The 27,775-nt window shown below is 50.4% G+C and overlaps 1 protein-coding gene across 2 annotated transcripts; it reads right to left on the minus strand.

The window, feature by feature from the left end:
* Positions 1-95: 95 nt before the first annotated feature.
* SUPT5H (SPT5 homolog, DSIF elongation factor subunit) lies at positions 96-27,157 on the minus strand. 2 transcript variants are annotated; one of them, XM_032614312.1, is made up of 30 exons: positions 27,072-27,157; positions 26,726-26,800; positions 21,418-21,583; positions 17,728-17,793; positions 17,176-17,187; positions 16,580-16,649; positions 16,415-16,483; positions 16,240-16,305; positions 15,920-15,950; positions 15,095-15,163; positions 11,436-11,687; positions 10,151-10,240; positions 9,972-10,042; positions 8,290-8,395; positions 7,965-8,058; positions 7,740-7,876; positions 7,152-7,307; positions 6,906-7,052; positions 5,899-6,045; positions 5,687-5,812; positions 4,721-4,805; positions 4,285-4,404; positions 4,098-4,200; positions 3,887-4,014; positions 3,690-3,795; positions 3,076-3,234; positions 2,786-2,954; positions 2,467-2,670; positions 591-686; positions 96-504 (listed from the first exon to the last, which is right to left on the minus strand). In XM_032614312.1, exons 2-30 carry the CDS (start codon positions 26,795-26,797, stop codon positions 361-363), a joined length of 3,261 nt encoding a protein of 1,086 aa, XP_032470203.1. In that variant the 5' UTR covers positions 26,798-26,800; positions 27,072-27,157; the 3' UTR covers positions 96-360. The 2 variants fall into 2 exon arrangements, with proteins under 2 accessions (XP_032470203.1, XP_032470205.1); XM_032614314.1 differs by lacking the exons at positions 26,726-26,800; positions 27,072-27,157 and having other exon boundaries at positions 17,728-17,889; positions 21,418-21,556.
* Between the last annotated feature and the right edge of the window lie 618 nt (positions 27,158-27,775).

A 27,775-nucleotide genomic window follows, 5' to 3' on the forward strand; every position in this document is an offset into this window, starting at 1 on the left:
AGCGTGGAAGTAAGTGGGGTCTGCAAATGACCCCACTTACAAACCAGAACACACACACACACACACACACACACACACACACACACACACACGACTTTTGACCAAACAGCTTTTTATTGAAAGATCGTAACACAAAAGAAAGCTGGGGAAGGTGGGGACTGTCCCTGTCGACTCTACTCTGATTCCCATGAATATCAGGGAGGGAGACAGGAACCCAGAAAGGAAAATAAAAGAAATCCTGATCAACCCGGCTAGCCCTGCTCCAGGGCCCAGATCCTGTGTCAGAGCCAAGGGCCAGGAAAGGAAGGAGGGACACTCTCCATCTACCAGATTCATCTGCCAAAGTCCACCCTGCCTGCCTCAGGCCTCCAGGAGCTTCCCCAGGAAGCGGAGGTTGAGGATCTTGAGCTGTTCATCAAGGTCCATGCGGACTATGCCATCCTCGCCATCAATGCTCAGCAGGACACCTGTGGCTTCCCGATCCTCACCCAGGATCACCTTCACCTGGGGGGGGCGGGGACGACATGACACATGGGGTCACGGTCCTTGGCAGCAGCCCAATGCCCCCACATCCCTTTGTCCTCCCTTACCTTGTTGTTCTTGGTCGGGGTGATGGGCTCCAGGTGCTCACTGGAGATGCTGACAACCTTCTCGCTGTCCTTCAGGTATACGGAGCACATGCCTCCCTGGGGGTGGGGACAGCCTGGTCAGCCTGGCCTGCTCCCAACACAGGACTGATACCACCCCCCCCCCCCCCTCAAGGGACATAGGATCAGGGCTTATTCTAAGAAGTCACTTTCCCAAAGTGACACAGGGGCAGGAAAGGTGAAGGCTGGGCCTGGTTCCAAGGCCTGGGGTCTGTGGTGTATGGGGGCAGGGTGATCAGATCAGCAAGGAAAGCTCCAGCATGAAGCTAACTTAGGCCAAAAGGGAGACTGTTTCTCAGGCTCTTGACTCATCGTGTCCCAAACTGGCCTCAGTTTCTTCCCCACACTCACTTCTCATCCTGGGTCTCCGTCTCAAGGATGGCCTCATGGTCCCCGGCACCAGCCAGAGCTCTAGACCTCGTCTTAGTCAGCAACTTCACCAACAACCTCCAGCTCTGAGGCCTGTCCATTCAGCCTCCTGAGGGGTCTCTCCCACCTCCCTCTTTCCTCTCCTCCCCACAGCCCTATAGTACAGCCTGACCTCCCTCTGGGCTCCCAGCCCCTGATCCAACTATGACAGAACAACATAGTGAATTGATTCCAAACCACGGATCTGATCCCACCACTCCCCTGCTTAGATTCCTCCACCAACTACCAGTGCCCTCAGGACACAATCCAAGTTCCCCAGGCTGGCATGTGACCAGCTCCAGCCACTCCTCTGGCCTCATCACTCACCTTCCCCCTTGAATCTTTATGTTCCAGCCACAATGAAGAGACTTCAACCCCCCAAATGTGCCAGGCTTTCCCTCACCTCCAGGCCTTTGCACGTGCACTCTATCTAGAACACACTCAACCCCTTCCCCAGCCATTGCTCTCGGCTTACTCCTGCTCATTCTTCAGGTCTCAGCGCAGATGTCACCTTCTCCCGGAAGCCATCCCTGATCCCTTCCAAAGTTGGATAAGGTGCCTCCCTGGGTTCACATAGCTCCCCTTTCCCTCTGGGCTTCCTATATCCCAGCTCTGGCCACTTGGGCTGTCACTGTCTGGAGACATGTCTGTCTCCCCCGCTGGAATGTGAAATCTGTGAGGGTAGGGCCTGGAGCTGTCTTCCTCTCTGGTGTTTAATTAATTCAATTAATATTTACTGAGGGGCCAACAAGGTGTCAGTCCCTCATCTAGGAACTGGGGCTACTTGGGAAGAAAATATAGGCTTGGTAATCAAAGAACCACACCAGGGTAAACTTTAAGCTTTTAAACAGGTAGATAACATGAAAAAGAATTACATGGACCCATAAGAGACAGATCTGAGACAGCCCAAGTGCTTTCTTGAAGGATGAGTAGGAGTTAACTAGACAAAGAATGGCAGGAAGAGAGTTCTCTAGACAGGGAAAAGTAATAAGCAAAGGCCCTGAGGCTGCAGAGAATTCAGTGACTGAGAAGAATGGAGAGAGGCCAGCAGAGCTGGAGCTGGGAACGCCTGGGGGGCGTGGGTGCCTGGCGCTAAGCCGAAGCCTGGCACAGAGGAGCACTTAGTCCATGTTACTGAACTGATCTTAGAAGAGTATGTCAAAAAGTAACCACACTCCTGGGTGCCAGTCACTGTCCCAGGCCGTTGGGGGCCCAGCCATGAGCACAAAAGGCAGAAGTCCCTGGCCTGTAGAGCTTACATGCCAAACCTTTCCACATCTATTTTTCCAGCTATAAATGAGTACTGGAAAATGGGGATAGACAGTTAAAAAGAAAACAGAAAACAGTAACCAGAGAGACTGGGGACCCCAAAGGAAAGGATGCCCGTCCACCCACCAGCCTGGGTGCTTACCGTGACACTGCGGATGACGCCTGTCTGCCCCACCACTTGTGTATCCAGGTAGGTGTCCCGCACCTTCACCTGGATGTCCGTGGTCACCCAGTCGCTGGAGTTCTGCTCAATGCCTGAGCCCGGCGTGTGTGGGTTGTAGCCACCAGGGGAGGGAGCTCCAGGTGTCATCGGACTATAGCCAACAGGGCTTGGGCTGGGGCTGGCCTGTAGGGAAAAAGGGATGGGGTCATTGGGAACAGGTTATTTGGCCTGGTTGTCCCTATAGGCCCAAGGCCCATCCTAGCCCACCACCCTCAAGGGCATGCCAAGTGAGCAGTACCTGATAGGCCATGGGCGAGGGGGTGGGGTGGTAGCTGGCTGGGGAGTGGGTGTTCTGGTAGCCTGCTGGGCTTGGCGCCACCTGGTGGTAGCTCTGGGGGCTGGGGCTGGGCTGGTAGGAGCCTTGCGGGGAGGGGGCTGCATAGGGGGAGAACTGGTCTGTGTTGTACCTGCAGAGATAAGGAGAGGTGTGGGGCATTAGCTGGGGGCATTAGAAGGGGAGAGAAGGAGGTGGTGGCAGTGGGGAGGGTTTGGACAGCGGGTGATAAGGCCTAGCCCCAGTGGACTCACATGGCTGGCGTCCCTGGCGTCTGCGGGTTGTATTGTGGATTGACCTGCGGGGACGAGGGGTCTGGGTAGCCAGGTGTTTGGGGATTGGGGGTGCCCCCATAGGCCTGTGGGGATGGTGTAGGCTCATCATCGAACGCGTACTCATATTCTTCCTCAGCCCTGTTGGGGAGAGACGTCTGTTGAGAATGACTGTGGTGATCGCAATGATATAGCAAATGCTTCCAGAACAGCGCTGAACACCAGGCAAAACCAAGGCAACTTCATCCTCACAAACAGCCCCATCCAGAGGCCTCCATTTCACAGGTGAGGAGACTTGGGAAATAGAGATGAGGTTGCCCAAAGTGACATGACCAAGATCACACAATTTGTCTCCAAGCCCAGGTCTTGACCACAGCATGCTACTACGATGGGAGCTGGAGAGATTACTTTGCCCCCAGCCCCAGCCTTGCCTACCCCTTCACATAACCAGCCTGGAGCTGAGAGCAGAGAACACAGGGTGGACCACACAGACCCGTCCATCACACAGAAACACAGCAGAACCATTCACGTACATGGGCACACACACCCAGTGGCTCAGGAAACCCTGCCCCAGCCCCCAAGCTCCTGGCCCTCACCGTGACGGTGTGTTAGGATTGTTGGGGTCCCAGGCCCCACTCTGGGCAGGAGTGCGGCTGCCATCATGCAGGGGCGTCTGAGAGCCATAATGCGGGGTGCGACTACCTGGAATGGGAGAGATGTGTGTCCATCAGTTCTGTCCTGCCTCCAGATCCCCCCACATTGCCCCTCATCCCCGTCCCGTGGGAGTGCTCACCATCCTGGAGAGGCGTCTGAGAGCCGTACATGGGCGTGCGGGAGCCAGAGCCGTACATGGGCGTCTGGGAGCCATACATGGGTGTCCGCCCATAGGTCGAGGTCATGCCGCCCGGGCGCCGTGAGCCCCTGTAGACACAGAGAACAAGTGGGGTGAGTAGGGTCCTTGCACTACCCAACAACCTCCCTCCCAGCCCTGACCTGGCCCGTACACCGTGGTGAGGCGCTGACGGTCCACTGAGATGGTCTGGCAGGTGGAGTGCAGCTCCACGCGGGCTGTGGACTCCGTGGCATCTTTTACCACGCCAATGTAGCCTGGTGGGGAGGCAGGAGGTCAGGCTGGGTGGGCTCTCCTTCACCGTGCCCCTCCCCAGGCCTCCACACAGTCTTGCAGGTCACCTTTGTAAGGCCCCTGGGAGATGCGCACAGTCTGGCCGATGAGCTCGTTGTCTCTCCGCCCCCGGCCCCTGCTCATGCCGCCACTGCCACCACCCGGGCTGCCAAAGCCACCACGCTGACCTGGGGAAGAAGACTGTCACCAGTCCCTGGGGCCATCCTCTCATGTGCTGTGCCCACAGTCAGGGTACCCTCCAGCCCCCTCTTCACCCTCCACCCTTGGGTTAGGAGGCTCCTCTGGGGGCCCACCACCAGAGCCCTGGGCTTTCCCATCACAGCCCTAGCCACCCTGGGCTGCACTGTGGTAGGGGTCGGGTCTCCCCTGGGCTGTGAGCCCCATCATGGTCGGGCCAGCCCAGAGCAGACACTCAGTGAGTGTGGGCTGAACAGCCTCTCTCTTCCACCCCCCAGACATATCCCCACCCCAAATTCCCCTCACCTCCAGCACTGGGGTGCATGGGGCTGCTGATCCGGGGGCTCATAGGGGCAAAGCCACCTACTGTGAAGTTGGTCACATCTCGCGGCTGGGGAAAGGGCAAGAAGTGAAAAGGAAGGCAGGGCCTGGATGACAGGCTCCCAGCCCCCACACCACACTGCCTGCTGCCATTTGGGAACAGTTCCTGATTGAACCTGCCCAGCAGCCATGCCTCCCTCCTTCTGGTCACGATGCCTCAACTTCCCTTTGGGAAAACAGTCACCCCTATGCCATTGTGGGCCTGTCAATCAAGAGGCCCAGGCCTCCCTTGGGCAAGGAGTGAGACTAAAATGTGGTAGTCAGGAATTTAAACCCCCAGTGACACAGAAACTGCAAGCCATGGGAATTCAGCATTCCACCTGCAGGGCCTGAGAAAACCATCTCCTGGTCCCAGCTCCCCAGATCCCAGGTTTGATTTCCTTTCTGATACCTGGTTCTGTACAACTTCCCTACAAATCCCACCTCAGGAACTCTGCTTTCCCCTGAGACATTCAGGTGGCTCTCTGACCCTCCTTCAGGTCTCTGCTCCAATGCCACCTGGAGCAGCGCCCATCATTCTGTCTCCTTGTCCCGTTTTATTTTTCTTCACAGTGCTTGCCATCAGCCCCAGGTGTATCATGCATGTATTTATTTATCTGTTCGTCTCCAGAGCAACAGCACTAGAAAGGCAGAGGTTTTTCTGTCTTGTTCACTGCCGTACCCCCAGTGTCAAGCACCTAACAGGTGCACAATAAAACTGAATGAACAAATTATTTGGTAAATAGCTCAGTGTCCCAATAACCCTTTTTTTCCATACTTTGCCAAGGACCTGACACTGACACTTGCCCTCCTAATCCTCCACAAGCCCATTCTTGTCACTCCTGGGGTCAGGGTAGGTCAGAGAGCCGAGTCAGGTGGTCAACAGACAGGGTGCCACCATGCCTGTCTCACCTTCGAGCCCCCTGCCAGCACCAGATGGCGGGTCTTGCAGACAAACATGCCCCCGTTCTCTACCAGTTTCTTGCAATGCAGGAAGGCGAAGCTGCGGAAGAGATGGCGAATCTCGCCCTCCCGGCCCTGGATGGGGAAGGACAGTCACTCTCGTGGCCATGCCCCACCCCAACTCTTTCAGATGTGACAGACGGGCAGGAGCTTATACTCACTGAGTGGGGGCCATCAATGACCTTGACAATGTCTTTCACATGGATGTTGTTCTGTTCTGAGTCCAGGGCCACGGCAAAGCGGTTGTCCTTCTTCCGGGTCACAGCCTGGTGCCTGACAGTCACCACCTTCCCATACATGTTCAGCACCTATGGAGGGAGGGGAGGGGATACTGAGGGGATGAGAGTAGAAAGGGGTGATGTGGAGCAGGGCTTCCCTACAGTGGGATGATTATTCCTGTAGGAGACTGTCCCAAGCTCTGCAGGACGTCTAGACTCCCTGACTCTGGGGCAGGTAATGTCAGGGAACCACCCCCCAGGCACTGGGTCAACCGAAAATGTCCCCAGTCATATTCCAAAACACCCTCTGGGAGGAGCCTCCATTCCAACTGAGCATCAGGGACCTGAGAGATGAGCAGAGGAACAGATGTTAACATAATAGCTAATGTCTACCCATCACTCTGTGCCAGACCCATGCTAAATCCTTCACACAAGATTTCACTGAGGCCTCAAAATTTCCCTCTGAGATGGATGCTGTCACAATTCCCATTTTATAGAGGGGAAATCTCAGGCCCAGAGAGGGCAAGTTACTAGCCCAGGGTCATACAGCACAGAGCAACAGAGCTGAGATGTGAATCCAGAGCCCAAGGTCCTAAGCATTTATGCTCTGTGGCTCCCACATGCACAGTGAAGGGGAGGAAGGCACCAGCAGCACCCAGCCCTTGAGAAAGCACCGAATGCCTGGGTACGCATCTGATGTCACGGATTCAGTCACAACTAACGAAGTATATGCTGCTGCTATCTTCTTTTTACAGGGTGTGACACTGAGGCACAGAGAGGGTAAATGACACGCACTTGTCTGATACCACACAGCTGGCCATGGGTGACAGAGCCAGGTCTGCAACCCTGCGCAGTCTGGGATCTTAGCCACCATGCCACCTCCCAGGATGAGGAGCTGGAGGGAGAGGAAGCCCCTAGAGTAAGCCTGCCTCTGCGTGCAGCACACACACCTGGAAGGTCTCCCGCTCCAGTCGCACGATGACACCCACGGTCTGGGGGTCCAGCTGCACCAGCTCCCCCCATTCATGCTGGCCCCCGACATCCACACCTGATGCCGTCTCTGAGCAGAGCTGCAGGTCCCGGGGGAGCACCTTCAGCTGTGGGAGACGGGAAAGGGTGAAGCAGGGTCCACGTGGCTCATCGGCCTCGGTCTCCTCCTGGCACATTCACCCCACTCCCAGCCCTCCACTAGCTACCTCGTGCATGGTGAGGTCAGAGAAGAGGATGACGAAGTTCTCCTCCACCCGCACAATGAGGCCTGTGTCGCCCTCGAACCGGCCGGCAATCACCTTCACGTGGTCCCCCATCTTGAAGTACTTCCGAAGTTCCTGGGCCGGGAACTCCAGCATGTCCTAGGGATCGGGTGTGAGGACAACAAGCAAGTCAGGGGAAGTCACCACAACCCATCTGTCTCCCCATCTTCAGATTCCACTCGTAGTCTCAGAAAGACCCTGGCCAAAACCCACTCCAGGCTCACACCCCCAACCACAGACTACCCCAGGCCACCTGGACCAACCTCAGCCTGCCCCGGAGACTCAGGACATCAGCCTGGACAACCCTTTACCCCGCACAGAGACAGCCTGTCCCCAAGACATATGACACCAGACTAGACACCTCCTCAGACCCACCTGGAGACAGCCTCACCCCAGACACACCATGCTGGGCCTAGACAAGCCTCAGACACAACCACCCCTAAGCAAACTAAAACCAGTGACCTCAAGATTACTCCATGGTTTCGTCATGCCCTCAACCCACCACGTACATACGGGCAGCATGGTACCCACCTTGAGGTCCTCGTGCTTGGGCATTATGGTGATCTTGTTGCCATCCACGCTGAGGATCTTGCCCTGCAGGTTGATGAGCTCACCCTCACACACCTCCACATTGTCCCCAGGTTGGAAGTTGTGTTCCCGCTCCTTCCCTGTGGGGGGAGGCACAGGGCTAACTTGAGGGCTGCTCACCATGGGCCGCCCCCTCCCTGGCCTGGGTTACTGACCAGGACCAAATACCTGTGCTTTCAGTCACCACCTCGAGGTCGATGCCCTCTGGCTGGTCCTCAAATTTCTCCAGCTCAGAGAGTGTGGGCTTCACACCCTCCGTGATCTGAGCCCCAAGAGACAAGAGGAAGAGAAGGAAGTGGATGAAAGTCAGCGTCACAGCCCAGCTGAGCGGACTGGAGAGATGGTGAGATTAATCCCCTGGGGATGCTCCTAACTTGAGGATCCAAGACGAGCCCAGATAACCCACTGCTCTGGGGCCTGGACCGCAGGAGGGAGAAAGCTTGGCCTCCCCGCTTCCCACCGCCATTAGCACGACCCCCTCTGGGACCCTCACCACAGCAGACATGGCAAAGCTCTTGAACAGAAAGCCCTTCCGGCTGTAACGGTTCCCCTCGAAGATGAGGAAGTCACCATCAGAGGCAACATCACCCCCCAGGGACCTGGGAGTTTGTGGGGGAGAGAACATTGGAAGCGGAGGTTAAGAGGAGAATCTTGCTGTACCTCAGTCTCCTCTGCTGGCAAAGGGGGAAAAGGACACAGGATGCCTGAGCCATCCCCTCCCAAAACACACACCCCTTGGCGAGAGTGACCTCTCACAAAGCCCAAAGGCCCCGCCTCAACGGAAGGGCGCACAGCACCCACCTTCTTGCACCCTGCTGCCCCCCGTCCCTGCTTTATTTTCCACTACAGCAAGTTTGACCCATCTTCCTAACTAGAATGGCAGCTCCAGAAGGGGGGGACTTAGCATCTTTTATTCACTATTTCCCCTATAACAGGGCCTGGCACACAGCAGGCACTCGGTGAGTACTAGCTAGACAAAGTATCAGACACTGCTAACAGTTAACACTCACGGACACATATGACCTCACCGACTCCTCCCCAAAGCCCATGACATCAGTAATATGAGCCTTGTTTCCAGGGAAATGAGAGAACGAGGCTCAGGGAGGGCACACCACACGGCCAACATGGCCGAGCCCTTGAGTCTGAGAGTCAAGATTCAAATGCAGAGGGGCGGGACTCCCAAGCCTGTGCTTAACTCTAATGGCCCTGCATGTGGGACAGGGGGACCTTAGTTCCTGCCCATGCTTCTAGAGTGGGGAGGGAAAGCCTGCCCCGCTCTCAAAAACGGAGCACTGGGGAGCAGGCTGAGCTCCTCCTGCCGAATGCTCAATCATCTTCTCATTCACACGCTACATTTGGCAAGAGGCAAGACTGCTCAGCTGCGCATGTCTGGGCACTGCGTCAGACCGGCTACTGGGGGGCAGGGAAGGGTCACTCTAGTTTGTGCTCAGCAGGGGATGTCCAGACGGGTGGAGACCACTGGTGTAAAGGAGTCCAATTCAGGCATGTGAAGTATTAATCTGGCCTGGCCTGGAGGTATTAGCCCAGGCTGGCAAATCAAAAGGCTCATTCTACAGTCCAGCCTTTAACAGAATGAAAAACTGGCTGCTCATGATGTGTTTCCGGAACAGGACCAGAGGAAAAGCGTCACTGGCTCTCGTTTCTCCAACTCCTCCTCTCCTGCCCTCCCGCTGGAGCCCCCAGCAGCCCTGGAACACTGGAAACCCTGGGCTGCTCCAATGCTCTATCCAGCGGGGAGGGGGAGGGAGACACCCTGAGTGGAAGGGGCTCTGTACCCACAACTGAGGTGTCCAGGCATCAGGAGATGAGGGTAAGAGACTTTATAAAGCCTGATGTGTTGATAAATCTCATTTCAATATGTGATACCATTAATCACACTTACTAGGTGTCAAGTGTTGTTCTGGGTACACACACATATTAAATCATTTGAGTCTCAATACAATCCTAGGAAGTGGGGGTTACTATTATAATCTTTCCAGCAGAGGAAACCAAGGCACAAGGATGTTAAATAACATGGCTAAGGCTATACTGCCAAGCTAACCACTCACAAACTACAGATGGCTCTGGGAGCCCAGCCCTGTGGGGGAACCTGCAAAGGCATATCCTCCACCACAGTTCTGGGCACCCAGCCTGGCCCAGCCCAAGGACACTCACCTGATCTTTTCTGCATCAAATAGCCTCTGTGGAGGCCGCTTAAACTTCTTCCTTTTGGCAAACCAGTCTTTCTGTGTAGGAAAAGGGGCATGAGTAGGAAGGGTGAGGGACGAGGGCTTGGCCACCAGCAGGGGTATCAAGCACCCCCTCTCCCCACTGGCAGCACATCCCCATGATACCAAGCTCATTCGGGCCTTGATGCGGTCGTAGTCGATGCGCGGGATCATCTTTAGGGAGATGGTGTTTTGGCTGGGCTCCACGTAATCCACCTGAGAAGGCCAGACAGGTGGTCAGCAGGGGCCCAGCCCTCCCCTCCTGACCCCGGACACAGAAAGGGAAAGGAGATGCCAGGAAGGGCAAGGGACAGAGGGTGATGGGGAAGAAATGAAACTGCTGACAAGTCCCCCAAATTCACTCTCTAGCCTGTCTTCCCTCCATTCTGAAACTGAATATCCACTGCCATCTTGACATCTCCACCTGGATGTCTAGAAGGTCCCGCACACCCAGCATAATTGCAACTAACCTCCTGATTGCCCCAAACCCACTCCTCTCCCCATCTTGTCCCTCTCCATCCTTCCTTCTTCTCAGGCACACAACGTGGGACGCATTCTTCACTCCTTTTTTTTCTCTTATACCCATATCCAACCTGGTAGCAAACCAGTCAGCTCTGCCTTCAAAAATTCTGACCTCTCCCCTCTCCTCTACTACTGCAGCCTCAGTCCTGTCCTACCATCACCTGCCACCTAGGCTGTGGCAGCAGTCTCCTCACTGGTCTCCCTGCTCCCGTGGCCCATCCAGTCTATTGCAGGGTTTCTCATCTGGGTAAGCCTTTGTTGTGGCGGCCGTCCCGCGCCTTGACGGATGTTAGCAGCACCCCTGGCTTCTAGCCCCTAGATATCAGACTCAACTCCCTCCCCAGGTGAAACAATCAGAAATGTCTCCATTCATTGTGCAAGGTCCCCTGGGGGTACCCCTGCTTGAGAACCAGTGGTCTAGTCCCAATGCAGTCAGCAGCGTAATCCTATCAAATCCAAGCCACACTGTATCCCTTAGAACCCTCCCACCTGACTCCAGTAAAAGCCAAAGCTCTAGGATGAGACACAGGCCCCGTTGCCTTCCTCAACTCATCTCCTGCCACTCTCACCCTCATTCACTCTGCTTCGGCCAGTGACGGTCCTAGCTCATGGGCTGCCTTCTGCCACACCCCTTCCCCGAGAACTCCACGTGGCTCACTCCCTCACCACCTTCAGATCTTTACTCAACACGCATAGAACATGCACAGAAGATGGTCATCCGTTTCCTGTGTGCTCACAACAAAGTCCAGACTCTGCTTCACCTGATCCGTGTGGGGTTCTGCTCTCTGCACTAGTCAGGGGGCTGGAAAGGACAAAGAGAAAGGAGGGGAGGACAGAACAGAGAGCCCTGGCCTCCTCGGCCACCCCAGCCCAGCCCAGCCCCAGACACCTGAGCGATGTCGTCCTTATAGATGCCCCGCTTGAGGCGGACCCAGGATTTTGGTTTCAGGTTGGCCACTTCCTTCACCACTTTGAGCACATCTGTCATCTCCTTGATGGGCACCATCTGCTGGTTCCAGTAGCCAAGCCGCAGGTTGCCCACGCCCTCGATGGCCTGCTTCACGTGGGTCTGCTTGTAGGCCTCCACGTAGATGTAGCCCTTCACATGCTCTGGTGCCACTACCGACTTAATCTGCAGGGGCTGGAGGGCCGAGCCAGTGAAAAGAGACAGTGAGACACGACTGCTGGTACCAGTAATGACTGCCACCTCAGCAGTCTCTCTTCTAGGAATTTATCCCACAGAAACATGTTTGTGCAATGACCCCCACACAGGGACATTCACTGCAGAGCCATTTAGCATAGACAACGAACAAGACTGGAAATTTTTAAATGCCCCCAAAGAGGGATTTGTTAAGTTATGGAATGACCATACAGACATAACTCGTTTTACTGCTCTTTGGCTTTATAGCACTCTGTAGCTATTGTGTTTTTTACAACTGAAGGTTTGTGACAGCCCTGCAGGGAGCAAGTCTATCGGTGCCATTTTCCCAACAGCAATTACTTTTTAGTTAAGGAATGTACACTGGTTTTTTTAGACATAATGCTATGACACACTTAATAGAATACAGTATAGTGTAAACATAACTGTTGCATGCACTGGGGAACAAAAAAATTCATGTGACTTGCTTTACTATGATATTCACTTTATCGTGAGGGTCTGGAACCAGTATCTCCGAGGTCTGCCTGTACCATGAAATACAATGTAGTACTTAAAAAAACAATGAGATGGATCTATATGTAGTGACACAGAAAGATATCCAACATATGTTCTGTGGAAAAAGCAACTAGAACCAAAGAGAGCTGGAGTGACTATACTAACAGCAGCACAGACTTAAAGACAAAAATTGTTACCAGAGACAGAGGACATTTAATAATGATAAAAAGTTCAATCCATCAAAAAGATATAAGAATTATAAATGTATATGAACCTAACAACAGAGCCTCAAAATATAGGAAGCAAAAACCAACAGTAATGAAGAGAGAAATTGGTAATTCACCAATAATAACTGGTGACTACAATACCCCACCTTCGACAATGGATAGAACAATTAGACAGAAGATCAACAAGAAAACAGAACACTTGAGCAACTCTACAAACCAACAAGACCTAACAGACATCTATAGCTAAACAGTCTGTCAGTGGAATTCTCAGGGGCACACTGAACACTCTCCAGGATAAACCATATGTTAGGCCACAACACAAGTCTCAAATGTAAAAGGATTGAAATCATATCAAGTATAATATATTCTTCAACCACACAGAATGAAGTCAGAAATCAAAGGAAATTTACAAGGTTCACAAATATGCAGAACACACTTCTAAGTAACCACTTCAAAGAAGAAATCGTAAGGGAAATTTTAAAATATTTTGAGATGATGAAAACAAAAACACAACATACTAAATTTATGGGATGCAGAGAAAGCTGTGCTTAGAGGAATTTACAGCTGTAAACATCAATTTAGAACAAATTTTTTTTCAAATCAATAACCTAACCTTCCACCTTAAGAAACTAGAAGAGAAAGAGGAAATTAATCCCAAAGCAAGCAGAAGGAAGAAATAATAAAGATCAGAGTGGAAATAAGTAAAATAGAGGTTAGAAAAACAATAGAGAAGACCATCAAAACCGAAAGTTGGTTCTTTGAAAAGATCAACAAATTTGACAAACCTTTAGCCAGACTGACCAAGAAAAAAAAGAAAAAACTCAAATTACCAAAATCAGGAATGAAAGAAAGGACATTACTACCAACCAAACTTACAGAATTTTAAGGCATACTATGAATAACTGCATGACAATAAGTTAGATAACCTAAAGGAAATGAATGTTTTGTAGAAAGACATAAATTACTACAACTGACTCAAAAAGAAATAGAAAATGTGAATAGACCTATAAGAGGTAAAAATATTGAATTAATAAGCAAAAAGCATACACACACACACACACACTCACAGACACACACACACACCCAAAGCCCAGGATTAGATGGCTTCACTGGTGAAATCTACCAAACATCTAAAAAATTAATACCACTCCTTCACAAATTCTTCCAAAAAATAGAAGAGGGGGGAACATTCCCAATTAATCCTATGAATCCATTATTACCCTGATACCAAAACCAGACAAAGACATCCTAAGAAAACTACAGACCAACATCCCTTATAAACATAGATGCAAAAATCTGTAATGAAATAGAAGACCAAATCCAGCAACATGTTTTCATACAGTACGTGAATTATATTTCAATTTTTTAAAAAGCACCTCGTTTGTTTCCATATTCGCTGTGATAGTGAAAAATGGAAACCACCTTATGCTTACTGTCATGGAAAGATGACTATGGTATTGACAAAAGGCTCTCTGCAGAATGATACGTATATAATACCTTTTGTTTTTTAAATACCTATTTTTCAATATGCAGAGAAGACAGTCTGGAAAGACACACAAACCAACAGTAATTACTTCTGAAAAATGGAACTTGCGTATGGAGAGATTTTGGCTTTCATGATATACATGTACCACTTCAGTCCCATCTCAAATGGGGTCACTAGAATCTTGCCCAGGGCATAGGGTAGAAGTCTGAGCACATTCAACATCATGATTTGCAAATCCTGCAACTGTCCACTTGGTCCCACTGACACACACCCACTGTTTTGGCAGGTAAAAGCTATGCACTCAGCCTAACACAAATCATATTCAGTGAGAAAGTTACCAACCAGCACGTCCTGGTTCCAAAACTAACAATTACGCCTATGATAACAATTACATTTACTGAACACAAGCTGCAGAACAAGTCCCGGCTAAGGATTGGACATATTCAAATATACTTAATCCTAACGATGCTGAGGGGCAAGCAAGGGGCACAACGAAGGGAAGCGGCTTGATAGAGGCCACACAGTGAGGAAGCAGCAGGGGCAGGATTCAAAACCCAGGAGTCTAAAGAAAAATCTGTGCCCTTAATGCAGCATCTGCTGCCTTGCACGCAGCCAGCATTACTTCATGTTTTGTGTGTTGTGTGTGAATGAGCCCTTAAGGGGCAGGGACCAGCTCTGGCATGGTCACGGCTGTATCCTCAGCATCTCCCAATGCCGGGACCAGCCCAGAGGAGGGGCTCAGTGGATTTTGATAACTGAGTGAAAGAGAGAAGGAAGGAATTCTCCTCCCCAAAGGCCTGTTCTGTGATGCACTTAGCCACACTGCCCTATGGTGGGACTCGCAACCGAACAGTAAGAGGGTGACAGCTGCCCACCAGGGTTGGTGAACAGGCAGAACTCATTCTCAGGCAGAAAAGGCTCAGGGAGCTAGATGGCTGACTTCCAGAGGGGTGCAGAGGCTGGGGAATCCTGCCAGAAATGCAGAAAGAATGAAGACAGTACCTCTGTAAGGCATGAAGAACACTTTGATCCAGAAAGTAGTCATTTTCTAGCTGAAGCAGCTCACCTACCAGGCAGTGCGGCTCAGCGCAAGGGGTATCTGGAACCCCTGAACTTGTACTGTCCCTCACTCTGGGCTTTACCTGTCTCTCACCCACGAGCTGCTTGCCTACCCAACTTACCGTGTCTGTGAACTGGTAGGCAATGAACTTGCGCATCAAGGAAATGGCTGTGGCCCGTTCCTCCCCAATCTGGAAGAAGAAAGGCAGACTTAAGAGAAATGACAAGATGGAGAACAGGACATAGAAAAGGGGGCAGGAGACAGCAGCAAGAAAGACAGAGTCGGGGGAGGGCAAGATAAGGGTAGGGGATTAAGAGGTACAAACTACTATGTATAAAATAAAATAAAGCTTTAAGGACATATCGTACAACACAGGGGACATAGCCAGTATTTTCTAATAACTATAAATGGAGTAGCTTTAAAATACTGTGAATCACTATGTTGTGCACCTGAAATTTACATAATATTGTAAGCCAATTATACCTCAATGAAAAAAAGAAAGAAAGAATCATCAAGCAAAAAAGATAAAGTAAGACAGTGGGAATTCCCTGGCCGTCCAGTGGTTGGACTTGGCACTCTCACTGCCAGGGGCCTGGGTTCAATCCCTGGTTGAGGAACTAAGATCCTGCAAGCCACGTGGCGTGGCCAAAAAAAAGATAAAGGCCAAAAAAAAGAAAAAGTAGGAGAGAGGGAGGAGCAAGAGAGATGGAGCGATTACAGAGCAAGAGTAATGGACAGCAAGAAAAACAGGGAGGAGACACTGAGTGAGGGAGGGAGAGGGGAGGGGAGGAGGAGGGTGGGGGGAGAGAGACGGATGTAGAGGCAGACAAAAGGAAGAGAGTGACAGATCAAGGAGACCCCGGAAAGACAGAAGGAGAGTTCCCCCCAACGAGGCCGCCTCTCCCTTTCCCCTGCCTCCCCCAAGCCATGAGGCCAGAGCACATACCTTACATTTGACAGTCCACAGATTGGGATCCCTGACAAGAGAGGAAAAGGAAGCCTTTTAGTGAAACTGTCTCCTCATCATGAAACATACAAATCACCACACCCATCCTTCTTCCTCTCCCTCCACACCCTCTCCCTTCTCCATCCTTCCATCCATAAGCAGAGAGGAGAACAGTGCCAATCTGCCCTTCCCCTCTTTTCCCACCATCCACCACTCTGTCTGTGTGACACTGTGACCTGATTTATTTCAGGGAGTGAGCCGTGTGGGCACATCACCCCAGTAAAAATTCCCACCTCGGCCCTCCTGTCCCACCCCCTTACTTGACTCCCGGGAGCAGCTGCTGCTGGGTGATGTCATCCGAGAGCTCATCGGATCCTCCATACACCCTGGAGAGAGAAGGGCCGTCAGGAAGGAAGGGGTCTGTCAGACCCCTGACCCTTCTCGGAAAGGAACCACCTGCTCCCAGCCTCCCATCAGCCCAGCCCACACCCTTACGTCTCTCCCACAGATGACTTTGCGTATTTCTTCATGTAATACTCGCCCAGTTCTTCTTCTCGCTGGTCCCTGGGGTGTGAGGGGGAAAGTAAACAAGAATTGAAGGTTGAGGATAGGAGGGTGGGCTGACCTGCCCCCAAACCTCCCTTTCCCCTCACTGCTTACCTCCAGAGGTTTTGTAGGCGGCGAGCCCCGGAACGGTCTTCATCCAAGACAACATTGTCGATATTGGAGGCTGCAAAAAAAATGGGCAGATGGGGTGAGTAAGGGGAGATGAAGAGCAAGCAGGGGCCTGGAGAAAGCGGTGGGGGTTAAGGGGGTCAGAGGTGGGTCCTGGGGCGGCAGATGCCTCACTGAGGAAACCCCTAACCCTCATCTTCCTATTCTGGCCTACTCAGCATCCTGCTTCTCAGTGTCCTCCTTGGGGATGGGGCCCAGCAGTTGGGGACATCCAGCTGTTCCCCATCTCATTGCCACTGCCTAAGCACATCCTGAACTCCGTCCCAGCCCCCCAACCCCTTCACCCTGCTACCGGCAATGCTCACACTCACACATACACGCACACATAAACACATACACGCTTTCCCAGGCCAACAACTGCTGGAGACCTGGCCCCAGACCCCCTGCCTCTGGACCCTACGTGAGTCAGAGCCCCCGGGGCCGGGGAGGGGTCAGGGGTGAGGGAGGGTGCCACAGGCAGGAAGGAGGAGATGTCAGGATATGGGAGGAGGGTCGGGGAAGCACACTTTTCAGGTTCTTACCTTCAATCTCTTCTACTTGGAGGAAGAGGAGGTGGTGGTGGTGGTGGTGGTGGTGGTGGTGGTGGTGGTGGTGGGCGAGGGCAGACAAAGTATGAGCCAAATTATAGCAGCGAAATCAACCAATGGGTTGGGGGAAGGGGAAGGGAGGGACACAAGAAGGTTGAAAATCAAAAGTAAAGGCCAGGCACCAGGTGGTGGGGGGAGAAGCCGAAATGTATGAGGCGCACAGAACGGAAAATAACAGGGAAGGGGTGGCACTGGCCCAGGAAGTGGGGGGTATCTTGGGATAGAGCCTGTCCCACCCCCACAGCCCCCAGAAGGGATTCACTGGGGCCCTAGGAGCCCAGAGTCCTCTCCCCACAGCCCCCATCCCCCCAACTCATGGGCCTAAAAGGAAAAGGGTGCGGAGCTGGCCTCTCTGGCAACGACAGAAAGAAGCAAGGTGAGGAGGGTGTGGGTTGGGGTGGCTCTGGGCATGGGGGTGGGGGTGGGCTCTCAAGGCCCTCTCGGCCACACCCCCAGTGGTCTCCCAGAGGTGGGGCCCACACACACCTTTCTCCAGGATGTCCTCTGCTCCATCCTCCCACTGGTCCTCATCCTCATACTCATCGTCCACATCTGGAACGGGAACGCCAGGTGATCAGCGGGGCATCCAGGGAAAAGATGACCTCATGACAACAGCTCCCAGGAAACATCTCCTCTGGGCGACAGGCACTACAAATCCCCACCTCACAGGTCAGCACACTGAGGCTCGGACAGGTGAGGCTCTCATCCAAAGCCTCAGAACTGCCTCAAGCAGCAGGGTCAGGTCTAATGTGCAGATCCACCTGACTCTGGTAGTCATTCCTCCCCCTACCACACACAGATCCATTTTAAAAATAAGCAAGCAGAAAAGTCCCCTCCCAACTATCAAGGGAAGGGAAAATTGGTATATAGTTTTTTTTATTTGTTTGTTTTTTTAAAGATAGGGTTTGTGGTTTGTTGGTTTTATTATTATTCGCTTACATTTGTAACAGCCAACCCTTATTGAGAGCGTACTGTGTGCCCTGCCCTCCTCTGAGTACTTCCCAAATTCCTCATTGAATCATCCTGGCAACCCTAAGGGAGGTACCACCATTGTTCTAATTTTACAGTAAGGGCTCTGAGACCCAGAGAGGTCACCTAACTAGCCTAAGGACTCTCAGCTGATACCTGAGAGGCAGTCTGGCTCCAGGGTCCATGCGCTTAACCTCTCCACTACATAACACATGCTCTTGTATGTATTGAATATTACACTAAAAACTGAAACAACACACAACGAAAACATCCAAAGTGCACAGAGGGTGTAAGTGTACAGTGAGTCTCCCTCCCATTTCTAACCCGTCAGTCCCCTTTCTCAGGTGCAACTGTGTGACCAGCTTCTAGTCTAGAGGTAATCTGACCTTATAGAAGAAACGCATATAAATCCCCCACCACTATTTTCCCTTCACACAATTTCTTTCCCTATAAACTTATTTATTTATTTATAGCTGCACTGGGTCTTTGTTGCTGCACGCGGGCTTTCTCTAGCTGTGGTGAGCGGGGGCTACTCTTCATTGTGGTCGCGTGCTTCTTACTGCGGTGGCTTCTCTTGTTGCAGAGCACGGGCTCTAGGCACGCAGGCTTCAGGAGTTGTGGCACGCGGGCTCAGTAGTTGTGGCTCGCAGGCTCTAGAGCGCAGGCTCAGTAGTTGTGGCACATGGGCTTAGCTGCTCCACGGCATGTGGGATCTTCCCGGACAGGGGCTCAAACCCGTGTCCCCTGCATTGGCAGGCGGATTCTTAACCACTGTGCCACCAAGGAAGTCCCCTTCCACACAACTTTTTAACACACTGTTCTGTCCCACCCTCTTTTTTAAAGCAATACTAGTAGCTTGGAGTTCTTCCATAGCAGCACACGCCTCATTATCTGTCCTATAGTTCATTATACCAGGCCCTTATCATCGATGGACATTTAGGTCACCAAACATTTGCAACTGCAAACAGGATCACAGCAAGTGTCTTTGTTCTTGTATCCTTATGTACCTGGAGATCCCTCGATCTCCTAAAAGGGAATTGCTGGATCTAGGGTCCTGATGTGGTAGATGTTAATGGGCACCGCCACAGGCAGTGCTGAATGTCACTCCCACCACCACCAAGTAGGTGTCCCTAGTGGCCCACATCTTTGTCACATGGCATGTTATCCATTCTTTTGATCTGAGCCCATCTGCTGTCTAAGACTTTCTCTCTAAGCAAGGACTCCCTCCCTCTCAGCCTTTCAGAAAAGGGCCGAAGCTCTCTCAGAACCAGGAACACCTAGAGCATCTCCTGCCCCTCTGTTCCCTGGCTTCCTCTCAGGTTAGAAGGTCCCAAGAAAATGAAGGGTGGTGTTTCAAGTCGCTCCTCTTTACCTGCGTGTGGGAAACAAGCATTCTCATGTATGGATGGTGGGAGTATCAAGTAGCGACATTTTCAGGAGCTGATAATTGGCCAAAGAAAAAGCTTTAAAAACATATGCATCAGGCTTCCCTGGTGGCGCAGTGGTTGAGAGTCTGCCTGCTGATGCATGGGACACGGGTTCGTGCCCTGGTCCGGGAGGATCCCACATGCCGCAGAGCGGCTGTGCCCGTGAGCCATGGCCGCTGAGCCTGCACGTCCGGAGCCTGTGCTCCGCAACGGGAGAAGCCACAGCAGTGAGAGGCCCGCGTACCGCAAAAAAAAAAAATATGCATCCCATTTGTCCAGCAATTTGACTTATAGGGATTTACCATGTAAAAAATCTGCCACGTCTGTGTCTGTTAGATGAAAAAACTACATCTTCATTTTCACTAATCTCTAAGTGAAATTTAGTCAACATCAATTATGTCAACAAAATTTAGTCAACATCAACTATGCGCAATGGCAACAAACCACAGTAGTGTCAGCCATGAAATCTGATATTTTCATAGCACAGTACCGCTATAAATATCTCAAAATATTACTCACAATCAGTGTTACATCAAAATTAGATTCTTAAGAGATCCTCCACTAAATCTTGTTATTTCAATGTGCTAAAAAAGAAGCACATACATCACAATGTTCTCTTATTATTTAGATACTGTATTTCAATATAATTGTTTTCTTTGGAATCCTGTATATTTTTTTAAATGCATTTCAGAACATGATTCTGAGAAGGGTCAGGGAATCACACTTCCATAGGTTTCACCAGACTCCAAAAGGGGTCACGGTACAAAAAAGATTAAGAATGCCTGATCTAGGTAATAACTTGCATATGTGAGTCTAAGTGTTATATGAAGATGCTCAAGGCAGTGCTGCTTATACTACTGAAAACTACAAACAACATCAATGTCCCACAAGAGACTGGTTCAATAAAGCACATCACAGAATGGAACAATGTGCAGCCATTGGAAAAAAACAGATATTTCAACAGTGATGATGATGATGATGAGAGCAGCTAAAATTTAGAGTACTTGCCAAATGTTCAGAAAACTTTCCTTCCGAGAATTAACTCATTTAACCTCAACTATCTATGTTATATCTACCTCCACAAGCATTGAACAGAAAAGCAGTTATAGAACAGCAGAGACATTGTGGGTCTATGTAACATAAATAATAACCCTGTTTTCTGAGGGCCTACTGCAGGCTGGGCATTATACTTTGGGCTGCCATCAGCTTGACGTGCTTTACATGCATAGTCCCCCAAATCCCCAAAACATCCCTGCTGAAGTCGGCAGAACTGCCTGTCCCCCTGTACAAGGGGGAAAAGAGGCTCAGACAGGCAGGCAGCAACTTGCCCAGGGCCACGTGGAGAAAAGAGCAGAGCAAGGCCAGAAGGGACCTGCATCTGTCAGCCTCCACTACCCTGTCCAGCTGCCTACTTCTAGGTCATCTGAGCTTTTCACGATTAGTAGTTTTTTAAAGGAGGATAATGGCATTGTAACTGGGTTTTAAAAGGATCTATCTTATAGGAATACATATGAAATATTTTGGGGTTAAATTGTGTATTTGGGATTGGCTTCAACATCATCCAGTGGTGGGTGGGAGTGAGCAGGAATAAGCAAAACAGGTGCAGCACTGAGCTGTTCACTACTGATGCTACGTGATGGCAGAAGGGGGCTCCGTAAACTACCCTACGATTGTGTGTTTGACATTTACCAAAAGAAAATGCTTAAAAAGTACATTGGAGAAATAGAACTGAAGGTGGAAGTCCAGCCTCTGCTCAGCACTCGCCAGCCCTGTCACATACCAGCCTCATCCAGAATGAAGCCGCCGTGGCGGGGTTTCTTGGGGGGCCGGTCATCATCTTCCTCCTCTTCTTCCTCATCATATTCCTCCTCCTCTTCCTCCTCCTCTTCTTCCTCAGGCTCTTCCTCCTTCTCACTACCTGCTGCACTCCGCCGCTCCTCCTCTACCTGCAGGGTCAGGTAGGGTTGGGGCACCAGTGTACTGAAACCCCCAAATCCAGACACCATGTTCTCCACCCCTAAATCTGACCTCAGCTCTGCCTGGACGATCACAGCCCCCTCTGCTCTGCATACATGTCCTTCCACCCCGGCCAGGCCTCCCTGGTAGCCATCCTATCTCAGTGACAGCACCGCCATCCACCCAACCAGTATCTGGGAGCTGACCCCCCCCCAAACTAGATCTCCTTGCTAGCCTCCACCGAGCCTTTAAATGTTATCACTCCATTAGGTTTGGTCCTTGGCTCTTGTCTCTCTCCATGCTACAACTCCCCTGGGCCATCTCATCCACTCCCTTGGCTGTGGTGGACATCTCTGTGACGACTCCCACATCTGTTTCCAGTCCACACTGCTGCCAAGGCCACTGACCGCCTCTCACAGCTATTCTATGGACATTCTTTGGTCCTTACCTATAAGACCTCTCACACCACCGACCACTCTCTATGCAGGTAAACGCTCTTCCCTTGGTGTCTGCCACATCGCGCTCTCCTGGCTTTTCTCCAACCTCTCCGCCTGCTCCTCTGCAGGCTCCCTTTACTGTGCTCACCTCTCAAATATTGGCTTCAATCACCAGGGTTCAACCAAGGGCCCACTTTCCTTCTCCCTCCATGCACTCTCTTCCTGGCCATTTTACCTTCCACGATCTCACTTACTGTCTCTGTAGATGACATCCCATCGGTCTCCAGTCCCCTACTTTTTCCCAGAACTAGAGACCCTCCTGTGCCAGCAGCCTCCTGGATACCTTCCTCAGATGTCCTCTGAGCCCTTCACAACCACCACACCCCAAACTGGCCTCTGTGTCTTCCCCTAGACCTGTGCTTGCCTCCTCTAGCTCCCATCAGGCACCAAATTCCTGACCTTTCTGCTTTTTGAGCAACTCTTCAATCCATCCCTTCTTCCCCATCTGCACAGCCCCTAGCCTAGGCTAGAACATTGCCCTCTAAATCTGAATCCTTGCCCCAGCTTCCTTTCTTGTCTCTTGGCCTCCAATCCCTCTTTTTCATACAAACCACAAAAGGCAATGACCCACACAAAACAGTGTTCCCCAAATTTCAACCTTTCCCTCATTAACTTCATGACTTTTTGCCATGTCCACATCGATACAACCCATTTATCTAATATTTTCTTTAAATTCACCAAAATTTTTACTTCTGAGGCAAACTTTTTTGTTTTGAAATGTTTCGGAAGTTAAAACTCTTTAAAGGTTAGCTAGTTATAAACAGAAAGTAACCATAAAGATAAAAGCAAAACAATGTTACTAAGTCCCAACATGACATTGTTGCCTGCTGCAGGCTAAGTCTAAGGCCTGTTCTCCCTGCCAAACACAGAGACTAGCAAATTTCAGAAAGGTGTTCAAGACACAGTAGCACTAAAGTGAAACTTTCTCCATGACCCAATTAAAAGACAGCGTGTGCAACTAAAAAGAAAATAAATGAGTCAGTGTGGCTTCAGGTCTTAGTCTTATTCCACCTAAAAGCACTTCTCATTACTCCCCACCTGGAAAACATCCTACAGTCTTGGGAAACTATGACCTAAAACACGAATCTGGGGGACTTCCTTGGCGGTCCAGTGGTTAAGACTCCACACTTCTGCAGGGGGAACGGGTTCAATCCCTGGTCAGGGAACTAAGATCCCACATGCCGCACCATGCGGCCAAACAACAAAAACAAACAAAACCAAACCGAAACAAAAAAACATGAATCTGGTCATTTGGTGCCCTGCTTAAAACACAGCCACGGCTCCCCACTGCCCTCAGGTAAAGAACCAGCTCCCTAGTAGCCTGGTCTGGGAGTGCACACTGTGCCCTCTGCCTCTCCCTCTCATCCCGCCTCGCTGGGCTCCCCCTCCTAAATGCTAGGTTTGAGCCACAATGAACCACTTGCAGCATGCTCTCATAGCACTGTCCATCATCCATGCTGGTCCTCAGCATAAAAAGCCTTTCTCTTCTGCCTCTTGTTCATACTTCAATCAAAATACCCTCTCCTTTTTATTATTTCTCATAACTTACATACAATTAAATATATTCTTTTGTATATTATCTAATAATATTTAAAAAATCAAAATCTTAGGGGGCTTCCCTGGTGGCGCAGTGGTTGGGAGTCCGCCTGCCGATGCAGGGGACGCGGGTTCGTGCCCCGGTCTGGGAGGATCCCACGTGCCGCGGAGCGGCTGGGCCCGTGAACCATGGCCGCTGGGCCTGCGCGTCCGGAGCCTGTCCTCCGCAACGGGAGAGGCCACGACAGTGAGAGGCCCGCGTAACGCATAAAAAAAAAAAAAAAAAAAAAAAAAAAATCAAAATCCATCGTATACCAAAGATAACCCCTAGACATTAATTATAGAGAGTCCACTTTGAAACAACATACATAGTTACTCATAAATCTTATGTAGTTGAAAGCTTTTAGCTATGAAATTCTTCTCCCTTCATATGAGGACTCTATGTTCCATAATGAAGGTAATTGTTCCTACTTTGGAACAATTTGCCTTCTTTATTTAAGTGATACTAGTTAGTCCTTTGGCTGCCTAGAAATTTTAAAAACAACTGATAACTACATCTACTGCCTGCAAGAGAATAAAGGAAAAGGAGCATAGGAGGCAATCTCATACATTATTGATAAACACATACAAAGACAATATTGGTACAAAGCTATTTCTCCATATAGCAACTTTGAATTTTAATAATAAATACATATATATATCAAGATTAATAAAAGAATAAAATTATCCAAAAAAAAAAAATACCCTCTCTTCCAGGAAGTGATGCCCAGGAAGTGATGCCTGCCCTCTCCCCACCAGGGAAAGTCAGGCACATTCTCTGGGCTTCCTCCATCACAGCCCTGACCACCGAGAGCTAGCTCCCTAAGTGAAAGGCCCATGCTAGCTCAGGCATTGCTGGGTCCCTAACACACCACCCAGCCTGGGGCTGGGAACAGAAAATGACTAAAAAAATAAGGCTGACCCTTGAATAACATGGAGGTCAAGGGCTTCAACCCTCTGTGTAGTCAAAAATCCACACATAACTTATGGCCAGCCCTCCGAATACAAGGTTCCTCCGTATCCACGGTTCTGCATCTCAGGATTCAACCAATCTTGGATCATGCAGTACAATTTACTATTGAACAAAAATCCAGAAATAAGTGGACCCAAGCAGTTCAAATCCGTCGTGTTCAAGGGTCAATTCTATTTGCTTAGTACAGAATCCTAACTAGCCCACAATGTCCCTTACTTTAACAATTCACACTACAGGAGGACCACAGCCTGACTTCTAGGAACCTTGTCATCATCCCCCTTGGCTCAGTCCCAGCAGTCTTCTTTCCAAACCTGGCTCCGCATCCTCTGAGGAGATAGCTCTCACTACTATCTCTATGTTACCTCAGGGCTTGAACGTGCTCTTACACAGTCCGTCCTCAGCATCCCCTGGAGTAACCATCTGCTTATAAAACTACCTCCACCTCAAGACAGAGAGCTCATGAGGGTCTCATTACCATCAGGCTTTAACCACAAGCAAAGTGTCTTGAAGCCATGAGTCAGAGACCAAGGACTCAGTGAGACAGCTTCAAGTAAAGGCCCTTCGTGTCATCTTCCCTCTTGTCCCATTCCCACCATGGCAAGCTGAGGACTCCCCAAAGGACACAACAAAGATTGACAATCAAATGCCTGCAGAGGGCAAACAGGAAACGTAAATAAGTCGGGCAGCTCAAGGGAAACCTATGGCACTCTTCACCTACCTGATGTTTTCCAGAACACAGGTTTATGAAATCTTTCCTTTTCTTAAATCTGCATGATGACAAATGGCAATTAATAGATCCCGGGAACTGGAGAAAATTCCTAACTTTAAAGAAGGGGTGCCACTTCTTGAGAAAAGTGCTGCTGTGGGTGTCACTCAGATTGCTGGCTCTTCCCATTGTCCCAGAAAAGCAAGAGAGCTTGATTTTTACATGAAATTTCTACAAGTGTTGGCAACTAACTTAAGCAATAAGTTAACGTTTCTATAATCATACTGCCATCTCTTTGTTTGTCTGTAATTGTTGCCTACTAAGTGTAAACTCTGTGAAGGCAGAAATTTGCCTTGCTCCACTCTCTCCAACGCCTAGGAAGTGTCTGGAGCATAGCAATAGATGCTCAAACATTTACCTGTTCAACAAACGAGTAAATGAGGAATAAATAAAACAGGCTAATAGCTAATAAAATAATATCTGAAATCAGCTATGCCCCAGGAAATGTTTATTTGGTTCCTAAAACAGTGACATTCAACAGACCTCTTTGGGTTGAAGCTAAAGTGATCCTTTCAAAATATTAGATCACATGCTTCCTTTGCTCAAAACCTTCTCATGGCTTCATCTCACTCAGTTAAGGACAAATTCCTCACCACAGCCTTTAAGATTCGACAAGATCTGGCTCCTGTTACTTCTATGTTGCACTCACTCTGATCCAGCCAAACTGAACTTCCTGTCACTTTCTGAACACCACAGACATGCTCCCAACTTTGCACTTACAGTTCCCCATTACTGGAACACCCTTCTTCCACATGACATGACTTACTCACTCACCTCACAAATCTTTTTCCAAATGGCACCCTCCCAGACTCACCATGATCATCCTACTCAAAGTGCAACCAGCACTCCCTATTCCTTCTCAACTCTACTTTTCTCCAGAGTGCCTTCTAGCTGACTAAATGATTTACTTCTCAGTCATGTTTGTTTACCTTCACCAGAGCAAAGAAAGATTCTAAAAATCTGTTTTGTTTAGTGGCGTAACCCAAGGGTAAAGAAGTGCGTCTAGCATGTAGTAGACATTAGAAGTATATTTCTGGAATGACTGAACACACCTAAATATAAAAACTAATAGTGAGTTCTTACTATATGCCAAGTCCTTCAAACACGTCACTTGTTATCTCACTGGACCTGGAACATCCCGGGTCTCCAGCACCTGAGCCTCTGCTTGACTTGGGCTTGCCTACTTCCCTATCTCTCCCGACAACCTGGAAGCTCCCAGAGGCCAGAGCTCCTTCTGATCCCCGCTAAGCTCCCGCATGGGCCGTTCTGCCCTGGTCCTGTCCCCAGGCGCAATGCCTCCCCCAGCGTCCCAGCCACAGACCTCGGCCTCCTCGCCGTCACTGCTGCGCTCGCTGTCCTCCTCGGAGAAGTTGCTGTCTTCGCTGTCCGACATCTTCTGCTCGCAGGAAAAGACGGCGGCCTCAGCGCTTCCCCCAGTTCCGAGCCCCACCCCGAGCCTCAGTTTCCCCTCGGGTTCCCGGGGAGAAGAAAAACCCCTCAGCGCACTTCCGGCAGCCTCGTTCCGGCAACCGTGATCCCGAAATGGGACCACCCCCCGACACACGCCATCCGCTATACCTCCCGAGTCCCCTAATCCGGTCTCTACACCTCCTTGGCCCCCGGTGACTCCCGGGCCTGCTACCACGGCCTCCAACCCAACCGCTCACCGTTCAGGTGCCACCTCCGCCTTCGGCACCAGCTGCCGTTCACACGACGCCCGGCTGAGACTGACGTGCCTCTCGCGAGAACCTACCACTTGGCCCCGCCTAACGCGAGATTTCTGGGGCTCATCCCCGGTGACGCACTTCCAGGACGCCATCTTGAGAGTGGCAGAGTTGTCTTAAAGTAGAGCTTGGAGCTGACATCTTGGGATGGTCAAATCGTAGTGTTATAACACCCTGGGATCGGCCTTTTCTAGCCAGAAGTAAGTGCTTGCTTGAATTTAGTCCAGATCACTAACGTGGTGTGCCAAGCCGTGAGGCAGCAAGGGATTAGCAAATAATAACAAATTTGCAAATAAGTCAGACTTTACCTCACAGCCTCTGAAACATTCCTAGGAGGTAGATACCCCTACTTTGCAGACAAGGTAACCGGAGCTCAAAAATAAACTATGTAACTGCAAAGTGGCAGACCTAAGACTCCTCCCCAAGTTAGGTAACCCCAAAGCCCTTGTTTTCCTTAGCAATCTCCCTAAATTGACTGAAATGTGAATTTACATAGTAGTAATTATTTGTCAGAGAGATGGCAAAGACAACCAAGTATGATGAGGTAGAGATATGAAAAATTAACCTGATGGAGGAAAAAATAATCGAAGCTTTTAGAACACATTGCTAAAATTTCCCACATAAGCATTGAGACATCCGGATTCAAT

Source organism: Phocoena sinus, chromosome 19, assembly GCF_008692025.1.
Source record: "Phocoena sinus isolate mPhoSin1 chromosome 19, mPhoSin1.pri, whole genome shotgun sequence".
NCBI lineage: Eukaryota > Metazoa > Chordata > Mammalia > Artiodactyla > Phocoenidae > Phocoena > Phocoena sinus.